Source organism: Dermacentor silvarum, chromosome 8, assembly GCF_013339745.2.
Source record: "Dermacentor silvarum isolate Dsil-2018 chromosome 8, BIME_Dsil_1.4, whole genome shotgun sequence".
NCBI lineage: Eukaryota > Metazoa > Arthropoda > Arachnida > Ixodida > Ixodidae > Dermacentor > Dermacentor silvarum.
Window position 1 is genome coordinate 91,226,087 of NC_051161.1, and position 14,346 is coordinate 91,240,432.

Sequence of the window (14,346 nt, forward strand, 5' to 3'; positions counted from 1 at the left end):
ATGTTGCTTCTTGTTTGTTTGTTGCGGCTGTCGCGGTGCCGGTCACATATGCGCGCTTGCTGCTCTGGCTTTCCCATGCTGCTGGCTGCGCCAACTACCGTGTGTCCTCGATGACACCAAAAAGAGCCGAACCTTCGATATGCTCTGCAGCGTGTTCCGTGACCACGGCTTGACCTTGTGTTGCACGCTTATGAACGGCGAGGTTACTAATGCGTGGTCTGCGTAGTTGTTAGCTTCCAAGGTCGCGGTTGGCCTTTTGTTGCGCAAGGACGCGCTTAACGACGCGCTGCGTCGTCGTTAAGGCGGACGCCATGTTGGACGTGTGCGCAGTGTTTTTCCTAGAGCCCACACAGTTGTGAAACCAAGAGAGACGCCTAGGAGTACGCCTTGTCCCAAAGTGGTTGCGTTACGTTTGCCAAGTTGGGTGTCGGTGCAGTCCAACGTCGCGGGCTGGTTTGGACACGGTCGGCTAACGTCACGCAGAAGGCGGATACGATGGATAAGCCTACGGCCAGTGGTGTATTATCAGTGACGCGGTTGTAGAATGAAATTCTCCGATAGTCATTCACTGCTTCTTTCGGCGTCCCGACTGTCGCACATCGAGGCTGTTGATGTTTTCAATGGTAAGCAAGTTTTAAGGGTTTCACGGGGCTGCTTTCTGGCGGCCATTCCGCGCCTGTATTCCGCTAGTTTTGTACTACTGGTGCGCAGTGCATCATTTTCCTTTAAAAAATAAAACATCTGTAGCGCATGTTTTTAATAGTTTAGGTCTACAGGCAAGCATTAGCGGGTTGATTTCCATGCGTTCAGCGTGTATGTGTTCTGACCTCTTTTTGGACGTTGCTGTAGGTGTTACAATTTTCTGTAGTCGGAATACACTCGCTAGCATACAGACCGACAACAACATACAGACCGAAGGCTGAATCCGAAGCTGCTGGGCGCGTTTTCCTGTGTAGTTATCGACAGTAGTGACACCGCGAGTCGACCTTTCTCGGCGATTCAAAATGTCGAAGCAGCCCCGTGAGTAGCGGTGGAATACTCTCTTAAGTGGGCGTTCCCACAAGCTGCTCAAGCAAGAAATTTTTGACGATTGTTTAGGCTACGGCCTCGTTTCATTATTTTGTTAAAGACGGCCGAAGGGGCTGTCTGGCTTCGAAAACGGATGTTCCCGATGTGTTGTACGCGGGCGCTGCGAGTCTTTGCACTTCATAGCTAGCTGCTTTATTTTTGTTTTAATTTGTATTTACATGGTGCCGCTTGATCTATGCTGAAGTGAAAGTTCACAGGTGCCCGCGTGCCGCTTGGAACTTACCGAAGTGCGGAGTCAGTGGAATAAATAGGGCGCGGTGAATGAGGCGCTGACTGGAGCAGAACCCGTTTTGACAGGGCGGATACAGGATGTCTGTCGGTCGTTGATGCTCACTGCCTTTATCACGGAGCATGGTATAAGACCATGTCTCGGAGATTAGTTGTGGACTTCCGGTTGGAAATGCGGGCTCCCTCTATTCTGACAGCCGATAAGCAGCGTTGCCGCGTGTATTTAATTAGCACTCCATTTATTGTCAGGTTGCCTGTAAATAGCGGCGCCCTATTAGTACAAAAGTATGTTGCCAAATTTACGTATACATATTCGTACGCGAAGTTGCTCACCTTCCGAACTTGTTTCGACCTGACTGGTCTGTGACGTTTCATAATTGTGCTAAACCGGCAGTAAGGTATTTCCATGTCCATAGTTAAAAGAACAATTCGGTATGTCTGTGCATTTCATAGACTAAACAGACCACAAGCCAGTCATTAAAAATATTTCCTACAGAACTTGCTATTTCACTCATGACTGCCCCTGCATCATTTCCTTGTGTAGTGGTTGCTATTCTTTTTTTTTTTTTTTCTGCCATAAGGAAATAGCAGCTCTTGGCTCATAACGATGTTGGTAGGAAAGTCTGGAATAGACTTGTTCTTGCAGCGACGCTTATTTCCCGTAAGTTCCATATTTATTTGCCTGAGAAATGCATGGCTTCCTATGCCATGAGAGATAGTATGAAAAATGGGTTCTTTGCTTACCTACGCCTTAATGGTTGTGCCAGTGATAGTGCTTGTGATTCTAACCAGGAAATAGCACCAGGTTGTCAATGATCATTATTGGAGCATTCCGGCAAAAAAGTTCTGTCGTGCAGATGTGTACACATACGATAACATATCAGTGAGAGGCTGTAGACGCAGTGTGCCGCTTTCCTTTGATACCAGGCTTAGATAATCTGACATCTTGTTTGCAGGCATAGTTTGCTCTTGTCGGCATCTCAGTTGTAATCAGCTCTCCGTCATGGAGACTAGAGTGGAAGTTTCCTGCTAAAAGCATGTGTAGTGTCGGAGCTGCGGATGGCGTACAACTGCATCTGTTGAGTGTAAAATGTGAATCTCAAACTCTTGAATTTTATTAGGTTGCCTAACATTGTGGTTTTATGATCGTATAGGCAGCATCATGTTTGAGCAAAGAAAAGAGGGCAGGCTTTTATTTTTTAAACAAGTTATTAGAGGTGCCTTATTGAGATATATTAAGCAGTTACATTTCAAGCATTCATAGCTCTATTCCTCGTATGTTTCCGTATGCTTGCTGGGGGGTGTAAATGTGATGTTGAGTCATTGGCATGAGCCTGTCGTCATCTCTTCGCACTTCGAAATATGGTAAATCTTCATGGGCTGATTCTTATATGCATGAGTCATTTATGATGCTGCACAGGGCTTGCGACCTTCTATTAATTAGCTAAGCCTCCTGTAAGTTTTTCTTTTTTTTTTAAGCTGTACACATGCTCTGCTGCAACAGTGAAACGATGAATGTGTGGAGCAGGGGGAAGTAAATTTTTTTTCTTTGGTGAACTACTTGTGGCAAAAACCTGATAAGAAAAAGCAACAAAATGCAATCGGTTTGTGAAAGGAGATGGCCATTTTCATTTGCCTAAGTTTGAGCTATGCTGACTAATGAAAAAGCAGAGCCCTCTGTCTGGATGGTGAGCAGTCATCCCTAGCTGCTTTTACACGCATCCATCGGGATGCTTTTCCCTTGCAGAAGGAGCATAAGGCTACTGCTGGAAACTTGTAGAAATTCTAGAGCTTAGTTTACTTAAAAGAAAGTCTCCACTGTAAAGCTATTCTGCATTAATGCCTAGAGGTCACAACAAAGCCCATGTGGTGCTTTCTTTGTTATGCTTTCAATGACTTAGCACAGCATTGTCTTCAATGTGTTCTTTATGGCCAAGCTGAAAGAATGCAGGACTTTTAAGTTGATGTTGAAAAGTTGCCAATACGTCGCTACTGCCTTGGACATCATTTGAGGCAGTGAGGAGCCTATGTTGCAGCTTTAAATGCTGTTAGAGGACTATTGATGTGTTATTCTCTACTTTTAATTTTTGTGTAAAATGAAGGTCCTAGACTTTGAAGCCCTATAAGAAATACTGCATGGGAAGCACAAAACACGGGGACAGGTGGAGGGTATACCGCGTGCGCTAACTTCAACAAACGATTTATTTGAAACAGGGCGCAAGTATATATATATATATATATATATATATATACAAGTGACAATCAAGTGGCTTAGAAGCCATGCGCAAACTAGTGATCTTTTAAAACGGATAACTCTTTTTCTGACAGAGATATGGATTTGATGCTCACGGCACGGAGAACGGAGATTATCAGTTTTTGCAGATTAAACTATTAGTTAAAGCGTCTTTATTTCTTGTCAGAACAGCGCAACTCTGAAAGAACGAACGACACGGACACATGCTGCCTTGCTTTGCTAGCCAACCATCTCGACCATATATTATGGTCTCCGAGACCTTCGTTTAGGCAACGACCTGTCTGCCCTTCATAGTAGTTTAATGCGTAAGCACGCAGAAAGTGTAATGCCTTGTATCTGCACATAAATGTGTAATTTGCAAAAGTTATGACATTTAATCGTTATAATCGTGTAAATGTAGATTATTGGTAGCTTTTAAGTGATAAGGAACAATTTAAACAAAAAAAATTTTTTGAAAATATTCTTAGGGTTACATAGGGCTCCTTAGAAAATAGGTGGGGAAGCTTATAGTAGGGTGGGCCAACTTAAATTTGGGGGTCTTAAATTTGGGGGGGGGGGGGGGGGCTAATATAAATTTGGGGGTAGGCTAGCTTGAAATTTGGGGGTAGGCTTACGCATACCTAGACAATTCCAGTGAAGTTTCTGCATTCTTTTTGCCACAGGAGAGGGCGATTTGATATACCATGCTTTCTGTAAAGGCCACATATCTAGTTTTGTGCCGTTTGTTGCATCATTGCCTGATGGTACCAGATGGGTCGCTGATTTTGCAGTATGTCTTATCAACATGGCCCAATTTCTACCCTTAGAAGAAATACTGGCAAACCTCAGAGCAGCAACCTAAAATTACTTAAGATATGCTATGTTAGCTTTTCCACAAGCTAGTTTTGGTTTGGTTTCCCAGGAAGTGTGTCGTGACATCGTAAAGCAGGAGGTGGTCACTTGGGAGCTGAACATTGCGATGTTCAGGCACTCGCTTTGACTCGCCCGGTCGTCTGCTATGCTGCAACATCAGTCCGCACAAAGAAACGAAAAGTAGAAACATTTCATCTCACTATCCCGTTTAGAAACTTGTGAGAAAAGAAACATCATACTTCTTTATCAGATGTGGCCTATTGTATCTATATTTGCTAAACATTCTGGGCTAGCCCTTTGAGGCAGATAAGGGGATAAAGAAAAACTGACATTAAGTAGAATTCGGAGCAATTGACGGATTGCGCATTGACTGGCAGAGCCTTGATAAAAACCTTACCCTGCCTGATGCACATGATAGTGATGCACCTGGACATTCAAATCACTCACAAGTGCACTGGTGTTACATGAAGGACTTGTTCTTGGCAGCACCTACTTAGTGTTGTTTCCCGAGTTTTTATTTGACTACAGTGTTCCAGGGTGTTTTTCCGTCCCTTTGTCAGACACTTTGCTGTCAGACAAAAGAGCTAGAAATAGCCACCACGGCCATTTTGGGGGCAAACTCGATAGCAGTGTCGCAGTCTGCAAACAGCTGCCGTAGTTGTCAGTCGGGGAGGTTACGTGCGTTGCTTAAAAATAGAGTGAAAAAGAATTGTTGATACTCCTAAGGGGAAGCTCTTGAGTGCCACCCAAAACATCAATAGATGGCCAAACAACTGATGATAATGACGGTGGTGACTTCAATATCACTTTGTCCTTCATAGCAGCACATTCATCATCGACCAGGCATCAAATCTTGTGTGGGGAAAAGTTTTTCTCTGATGGCTTCTCCTGGGAAGCATGATAGTGATAAAGATGTTGAGTGCTGCAAGAGATGCTGGAAAGACTGGAGAAACTAACAGTAACAGTTGCTGCTGTAAAGCAAGTCTAATGCTTGTGAAAAATTCTTAGCTTTTGTGTGTGCGCACCTGTAAAGGCTGATTCACACTACGCCAACACGAGAACGATTTTGGTCTGCCGACTGATGATGCGAGCAGTTTACAGGACGGAAAATGCTGTTGCCACAGTCGGCAGACCAAAATCGGTGCCGTGTCGGCCTAGTGTGAATCAGCCTTAAGCATTAAAAGGCGTGGGAATAATGCTGAATTATGAACTTTTAATATATTGTATACAGAGATCAGGGTTATTCTTCCATTACCATTTTATTAGACTGGCTCCCATGTGCAGGGAAAATCTGCATACTAGCAGTAACAGCAGAAATGGCATCTCGGGGAACACACAATAGGGCCAACAGTTACTTGTGCAAGCCAGACGCGCGACTTCTTAATTACTGTTATTTCTTGATTTTTTTTAGCATTAGTTCATGCTAGTTAAATTTGTTGTCATTAAATTTCTTGAGATAACTCTGTATTGTTTGCTGAAGCAATATTGTTTTTGCAAATTCATAGATCATTCACAAAAGTAGTTGACGTCTACACAAAAAGTAGTTAATTTTTAGCATACGTAAAAGGCTGCTATGTTTGCAGGTCATGAAACATTTGTACTATAAGCAAATGACATGATAGTGTCACATGGCAGTGACACTCAAGAACACACTAGCAAAACTATGAATGACAAAACGAACTCTTTATTGGGCGAACCTGAGCCCAGAAAAACAGGCTACACTCAAAGCGCAATGGTAGCGGTGAACACAGTCGGTGATCGGCGAAAATCTGATCAGTGGGTCATCATGAGTCATCGAAGGTTCCAGAGTAATCGCTGGTGCCCACGTCTCTTCCAGAAAGTACTACATAATTCACTTTGCGCATACAATCAGATTACACAAGTTTCTGCGACGACAGCGGATAGAACCATCGATAGCATTCGAGAAACTTGCGATGCATGCAGGCGCACCCTGCGCTGAGCGATAACATTTGTTAACTCGTGAAAGGGCGGTCACCCGAATAAGATAAGCAAGTACACATGTCAATAAGGAATTGCTGTGCATGGGAAAAAGTACTTCATACAAGGTGTGTTCAAAAAGAAACGAAACTTTAAGTGCTGTCCCCTTCAAAGTAGTCCCCTCTACTGGCGATGCACTCTTCCAATCTTTTCTTCCATTTTTGGAAAGCCTCCTGGAGCGCACTTTCTGGAACGGTGCGCACGTCTCTCTCGTATTGTCCTGGATCTCCTCTAGGGTTTGGAAACAACGTCCTTTCAAGGTGGTTTTCAGCTTAGGGAATAGAAAAAAGTCTGCTGGGGCTAGGCCCAGAGAATATGGTGGATGGGGCACAACAGGAGTGTGGTGTTCGCTAAGTAGCTGCACACAAGGAGCGACGCGCGAGCTGGGGCATTGTCATGATGCAACATTCAAGCCTGATTTTCCCACAATTCAGGCCTCTTACTGCGCACAGAATCTTTGAAACATGCTAGGATTCCCTGGTAAACTTCTTTGTTTACCATCTGACAATGTGGCACAAATTCCTGATGGACAATGCCTTTGCAGTCAAACACAACCAACATCACCTTCATTTTTGACCTGACTCATACGTGTTTTTTTTTTTTTTTTTTGACGAGGGAAACCTTTGGCCACCCACTGCGATATGACTGCACTTTCGTTTCAACATCATAGCCATAAACCCATGTCTCATCGCCTGTTATGATGTTCTTAAGAAAGTTTTCATCGTCATTGGCAGCGGCGAGCAGTTCCTGGCTGATTTCAACACGGGTCTGCTTCTGTTCATCAGTCAACAAACACGGCACGAATTTTGCACTGACACGGCGCTTCCCAAGTTCGTCGCTCAAAATTTCGGGACATGATCCTACGCTGATACCCATTTTGTCAGTGACTTCTTGAACAGTCAAACGACGATTTCCACCAATCACAGTTCGAATTCTCTCTATGTGGTCATCATCTGTGGATGTTGAAGGTCGTCCAGGCTTGGGATCGTCACCGACCGACATTCTTCTGTCTTCAAAACGCTTGAACCAATCATAGCACTGCGTGCGACTCATACAGTCCTCCCCGTATGCTTGGTTAAGCAACTGAAATGTCTCTGTGAAAGTTTTTCCAAGTTTGTAGCAGAACTTCACACACACAACCGCTGTTCTTCCCAATTCCTTCGTTGTCACTTTGGCGCCAATCCAAAGAACAGCTTGGTCATGTGCTCACTTCAACGGCTGTAGCTCGCCAACTAACGGTCAGAGTGAAACGCGGCAAATGGCAGTTTTTTGTCTAAACCTGCCGCTACATGCGCTCAGTAGCCGCAGCACGCTCCCTCTGCCGGTTGGCGCTCTATTTCAAAAGTTCGGTTTCTTTTTGAACACGCCTCGTATTTCAAGATTCTGCAAAGGTGCGACAGTGGAAGAGTGCTTACTATTAGATAAATGCTCTACCCATCTCGGTGTGCATTAGTTTACATCAACAGATTGGGCTTTCATATCTGGTTTATGGCCCCGAAGTGAGGTCGGCAACTTATCAAAAAGATAAGGTAGTTAGGTTATTCTGGCAGCTCGCATGTCACAGTGTAATGCAACGCTTTCATGGGACATTTGGCTTACAGATGGTAATACTTTTTTTTTTCATTTAGTAATATAGTATAGATGTGCTTAGTTAACAAGAAAAAAATTTTGCCTACTAACTTCGTGGAATGCATAAAGCAAGGCACTGTGAGTGACCCACACACAAAATACGGCAAACAGGCACATTGAAAAAAATGTACTAGCATACAGTGCAATGTTCTGAGCATTCTACACTGTATTTTTCACATTTTAGATGCTTTCAGATGAAATGTCCAGAATCATTTTGTGAAAACTTGTGGTCTTGGCCAGACTGAGGTGGTCATACTGAGGTCACCGTTTTTGCAAGATTTGTGTCTTGAGAAATTTCTGCAGAAAAGCATGTCCAATTTGCTAGGTGCAGAGCTGCCAGGCATCAGTTTTATTTCTGGTGAACGGAAGAAGGAAAAAGTTTGCATAGAATGTCACACACTGAGCGCTTTGACCATAGGCTGCTTTCATTACTGAAAAGACAGTGAATAGAATGTTGCACACAGTCTTGACAGTAAGCTGCTTCTGTTATGGAAAAGTCAGCTTACTAGCATATTAAAAAAAAAAGAAAGAAAGCTGACTAGCTATACAACCTGTGAATACTTGAAATCTATCCGAAGGCTGGTGGTTCACTGGTGTTGGTATATGAATAAAAATATGTGATGCCGTGGATCCTTCTATGCTGCCATTTCACTTGACCATCCCCATGGCATCTCGCCCGACACACGTGTAATGGCGAGCTGTGTATGTGGAACGTCCAAAGAGCAGGGTTGCAGCAACCATTGTCTGTGGCTGTAGAGTTGGCAGGCTGCCCTCCCTTAGCGAAAACACCTAGTCTGCATCTGTTTACGGCTGGGAAAGATGAACCGTCTCGTGCTTGTTGACTGATAAGAGAGTTTGGCAGGCTCTGAACCAACTTGGCGTCTGTCACCAATATAACGGTTGTGTAAATTAGCGGGGCAGACTTCGTATGGGACATGGGGACTGAGCCACCAAGGAGGACAGGGTCTTTGCTTACGGTTGGTCTGGAAGTTTGGCAAATTTCAGCGTCATTGTCAGCCTCTTTTATGTCCCTGTGTTTACAACAAAGGCATTTCCCAGCGATCTCACGATTACTCCTTTCTTGTGTCAGCTGACGTTGGCAAATTTATTGTTATTGGAAGGTGCTGTATTATACTGGAAGGCAATGCACCACACTGGTAGATGGTGCAGAAGAATTATTATATGCAGGACTTTCAAAAAGCTCTATTACTGAAGTGCCTACTTGTTGGCAGGCAGTTGAAACATTTATTTTTATTTAAGAAACCACATATTATGATATCTTCTGCAATCCTCAACTAGTTTAGAAATCCAACCAGTTCAGACTGCTTGTTTACTGCAGAGGAGTCTTGATGAAAACGTTATGCAGAACCCACTCGCTGTGGGAATCGGATGTACAGGAAGCTTTCATGAGCCAGCAAGACGAAACGGCACATTACGACAAGAGACGCACTGCAGGTTTCAGCGATCAATGTGTCCCTCAGCCATTATGGTGTACCTTGTAGAGCAAGATAGCACCCAGAAGATATCCAGCGGCCAAAGTATTGTGTATATATATATATATATATATATATATCACAAGTATATCCTGCAGGGAAACTGCACAAACCCAGTGGCCCGAGTTATATATCACAAATATATTTGGGGCGAGGAAACGACGACGAATGCCAAACTTCGGGGAGGAGCCAATGAAAGCTCCGCTTTAAGAACTAACGACTTTGTTCGAGTGGGTCGGAAAGCGTCAACTCGCAGTGGAGCCTGTGTGTTCGCTCTTGATTCTTCATGAAATCTCCCACATGACAAAGCGTGCCGAGTACTTTCGAAGTGATGGTGAAGCCTCAACTTGTATGATAATTAGTTGCTTCAATCGTCATCTCTGTAATCACTCTCCTGTGGACGATGGCTACAATGAGGTGCGCCTACAAATGACCTGTGGGTAAAAATTGCGATGCAGTTAAAGGATGTAGGGTGAGAGGCAGATGGCTGAGTGACACTGGCAAAGAAACTGTTTCGGCACATGTATGCAACACAAGTTTCAACTAAGAACCTTCATTTCAGCAAAACCACTCAGATTGGTCCCTGAACGCCAAGCAATGTAACGCAAGGCATCCTTTATTGTGTTCTGTCAGTGCCTCTTGAGGCCGGAGTCCAAGAAGGAAAGTGTACTGCTTCAAAAGAGCTTGCGACTGGTGATGTGTTTTTAAAGCTGAAACCATCTCAATCCATGGTACTGTCATCCCTGTCGGTCATTTCCCAGTGGAATTTCAATTGAAGCGAGGCACAAAGCACTGAGTGGAGTGGGGAAGTATGCCCAGCTAAAGTTTTGTCAAGAATATTGGACACCATGGGGGAAATGTTCAAAGAGGAAGGTCATGTTATGCAACATGCCCCATTACATTTCACACAATGCTCAAACTTTGAATTTCTGATTCTGATATTTGTTTCATAGTTGCACCTGTGTATTTCTTTTGTGAACTTGAATTTTATTACTTTTGAATAGAAGAGCAATCAAAGTAGGCGACAACCTAATTTTATAATCTGAGAGACAGCTTCAGCTTCTGATGACATAATTTTTGACATATTTCTATAGGTGAGCTCAACCAAAGAAAAATTTTCTGGAAATGTTTAAGAAGCTTTAGCTCGGGGCCTCATATCTAAATACCTCGGAAAGGAGATATTGGTTTTCTTGGAAACCACTGCACTGAATTTCATGACATTCGTTACATTTAAAAAAAAAAAGGAACGTTATAATCGTGTGACTGTTGTAAACTAATTTTTTATTTAGGCCATCAATTTTTTAACAAATATTGTTGAAAATTAAAAAAAGATTAACTACCAAGTTTACAGCTCTAACTCAGGAATGAAAAACGATATCACATCTCTAAAACTGCATTTATTAATACATCTAAAGTGGACTAAATTCATATATTGCACATCCCTGTGAAATATATTACTAATTTGTTAGTTACTTTTGCAAAACTCCAGTGAACGTTGTAATGAATCCACGTAAGCTGTGAATTAATATACGAAATATGTCCCGTTTGGAAGATTTAACGGATGCAGTTTACAGAACTGCAATATCGTATCTGTTCTTGGCGGAGAGCTACGAATTTAACAATGTGCTTCTATTTTAACTTACCAATTTTCGGCAATATTTATGAAGACATTCAGGCCCTAAAGTCAAAATTCTGCTTCCTACAATCACTTTAATTTAACTTTCTGTCTCAAATGCAACAAATTTAATCAAAATCTGTCCAGAGGTTATCTCGGAAAAGCATTTCTTTGTTTTACCTGTATTGGCATTGGAGTTGGGCCTAAGCTAAAGATTCCTCTTAAGGATTGGCGATTTCCTTTTGAGCAACGAAATCGGCATCATATATTCTGCTGATTTTCTTTTGATTCGGGTAATTACGTATTTATTATGTTGTAGCGAGTGGTAGCAGGAAAGTCGAGGGTGAGAAAAATTGAAAGACAAGGAAAATCATTGCAGAATTCAATTCAAGAAATCAAACAAATAATTGCAAAGCCAGAAACCTTAAATATTCGAATATTTAAAAAATGTCAAAGAAACATTTGTCAATGACTCCATCTTTGCATCAAAATGGGCCCACACATCGAGTCATCTTGCCGATCGCTTCATTCTTTATTGTATGGCTCGGCAGTGGCGCACCGACGGGGGGGGGGGGGGGGGGGTTGTAGCCCCCCCCCCCCCCTGAGGCCGCCTTAACCCCCCCTTTTGTTTAAGCCCTTTTCTTTCCTTGCGCATTTGAGTACTGCAACTAAGATGTAAGACGTGCAATCGTCTGCACACTCGCAAAAAGCGCATTTTTTGACAATTTCCCGTGAAGAAATCGAAATTAGTGGTGTTTAGATGGTATTGGCAAACTGTCAACCCCCCCCCCCTGGCAAAAATCCTGGGTGCGCTACTGTGGCTCGGTATCAAGTCGGGCTTCTTCCTTGGCTCCATCAGGGACAGATTACAAGAGTGCATTGCATGTGTCAGAGACATGAACTTGGGGCTTGTTGTGCTTATCAGAGAAGAGACTTTGTGTCGAGAGAACTATCTCAATGTGATGATATTCTGTAACAGGCGGTGTGAGTGCAAAAACTGGAATATCCTGGGAGAAAAGAAATTGTTTCTTTTTTGAGCACCTGAATAAACTGGCTCCAATCCACGCTGTGAAGGTGGTTGGACAGCGAAGCTGTAAATGACACCCGCAACGCTTACCCATTGTGACGTCACTTAAATTCACACACGTGGCTCTACAAAGGGTGAAACTAGAGACAAGTGTAATGTATTTAACCACACCCTTTATTACTTCACAACTGTATATTCACGCTGCTGTTCTGGCGTCTTTACTTTCCGTGGTCTACCCATGGTAGCCTGGAATGAACCGACTGAGTTGCTGGATCGTGGTGACGTCACTACGTGATTTCTATGCTGTTGGGTACTTTTCCACTCCGAGTAGCTTACGCAACCATAATCTTTACCGGGAAACACATGCGGGAGAAGGAACGCTGTAAACGACACCCAGAACGATTACCCATTCTGGCGTCACTTGAAATAATTCACACATGTGGCTCTACAAAGAGTGAAACCAGAGATGCTGGTTTCACGAGGGTTTTGAATCACCTCAGCCCCTTTCGAGGCAGCTGCAAACCTAATCTTTACCGGAACGCGTGGAGGGTGTTTCCATTGTTAGTGGTTTTGATGCTTGTTTTGTGGTTTTTCTTTTGAAAACGAGTGCTGGAGCTGTATGCTGTGTGCCTGATTTCAAAGGAGATATGCTGTTTGTATTCAACTTTTAGCCTGGCGTTTTTTGCTTACGCCGACACAAAAATTTCCTTGGCTAGTAGAGGTATACAGCTTCGCTGTAAATGTGGCTAAAATTTCCAGCCCCCCTAAAATAACAGTTTTCAGAAACGAAACCAAAAGGTGAAACCAGAACTATGCAGCTGATCACGTGACTTGTTTGTCTTTTGTTTGTTTACATGTTTGTGTTTCGAAACATTTCCGCTGTGTTTATAAAAAAATCGTTTGATGTCACGTTGACTGCTGGCAAATCCATGTACTCTTTATTTCTAGTCCAGTGAATAAAATATATATTGACAGTCAGTTCATATTCTTCACCTGTATAGTGAACAGAATTCTGCCCTGCTACAAATATTTGTAATGGACAGTGTAAAATCATCTACTTAAAATTAAAATCGGGCCATTCAACATTCTGAGAATTTTGCAGCTAGGTAGGCACATGAGTGGTGCCACAGAGGAAATTGAGTGATTTAATGCGAGATCATGCTCTATCTATTCCACTAGTTCGTACCAATATCACCATATTCGTTCAGGCGGCAGTAGGCCACTGGAAACGATAGGCTCAGTTGGCACTGCTGATAAGAAACCATTGCACCAGCAGGAGCGTTTGCGGACTTCCTTTCTCCCTGTGGCCGCGCTATCTCCACACTTCTGGTCACGATGACAAGCTTCTCAACTTTACGCTACTGTTCGCAATTGATGGCAGGTACCTTATTTCGAGAGTGCAGCTGTAAAATGGGCCGGGGGGGGGGGGGGGGTAATTTCACTTGTCACAAAAGAAAATACTACTTACGGTAGCTAGTGTGGCAGTTACTAGTTTACTGTATTCACTTGTTTACCGGCAACTGCCGTGTATTTAATAGGGAATACTCGGTAGTTGCGTGGTAGTGCGTAGCTGTCAATGCATTACTTGATCAAGCAAGGTCTTGTGGATTTTGTACAAAATCTTTAAATTCACCTGAACATGCGATGGGTGTCTTCGAGTCGTGCAAGTGCATTTACCAGTGTAGTACTACTGCTTGCATTGCAGATTTGTTCTGATTTTTTGTTATGTACAGCTATTGAATAAGTCTTATAATATATAACATTGCCAGTGTGAGGAATAACAACTGTAGTTATTGATAGTAAAGCCTGCAGGCTGCTGGCAAAATGCAGCTATGAGGGGAAGTTACCATTCCTTCTCCAAGGTATAATGTTGCTTTCCACGTTGCTGTTGCAAAGGGAAGTGCAAGAGCCGAGCAACCATAGCACAAAATATGTTGTGGCGACCAGCAGACGGGGAATGTGTTTATCTGAGTGCACTCGTCAGAGGGGCGTCCCAGTTACAACAGCCATCTGGATATGATAGTGCTTAAAGGCATCTGTTAGGAGCCCGGACAGCATTCAGGTATTGCGATAATTCTCAGCTTGCATGGTTTCTTTATAGCAGTTTGTTTCTACATTTTCATTTTAGATTGTGTAAAAAGTTTATTTTGAATATACCAGT

General features: G+C 43.1%; 1 protein-coding gene across 3 annotated transcripts in view; it reads left to right on the top strand.

Moving 5' to 3' along the window:
* LOC119461566 (baculoviral IAP repeat-containing protein 3) overlaps nucleotides 1–14,346 on the top strand; it is a 39,912-nt gene that overhangs the window by 180 nt on the left and 25,386 nt on the right. The window contains exon 1 of one of the 3 annotated variants that reach the window (XM_049673214.1): nucleotides 46–623. The exons of 1 other annotated variant lie outside the window; for it this stretch is intronic. In XM_049673214.1, coding sequence (XP_049529171.1) covers nucleotides 612–623 — 12 coding nt within the window. In that variant the 5' untranslated portion in view covers nucleotides 46–611. Of the gene's footprint in view, nucleotides 1–45; nucleotides 624–14,346 lie in introns of those variants that run through there. One more of the 3 variants, XM_037722911.2, reaches the window with a different exon arrangement.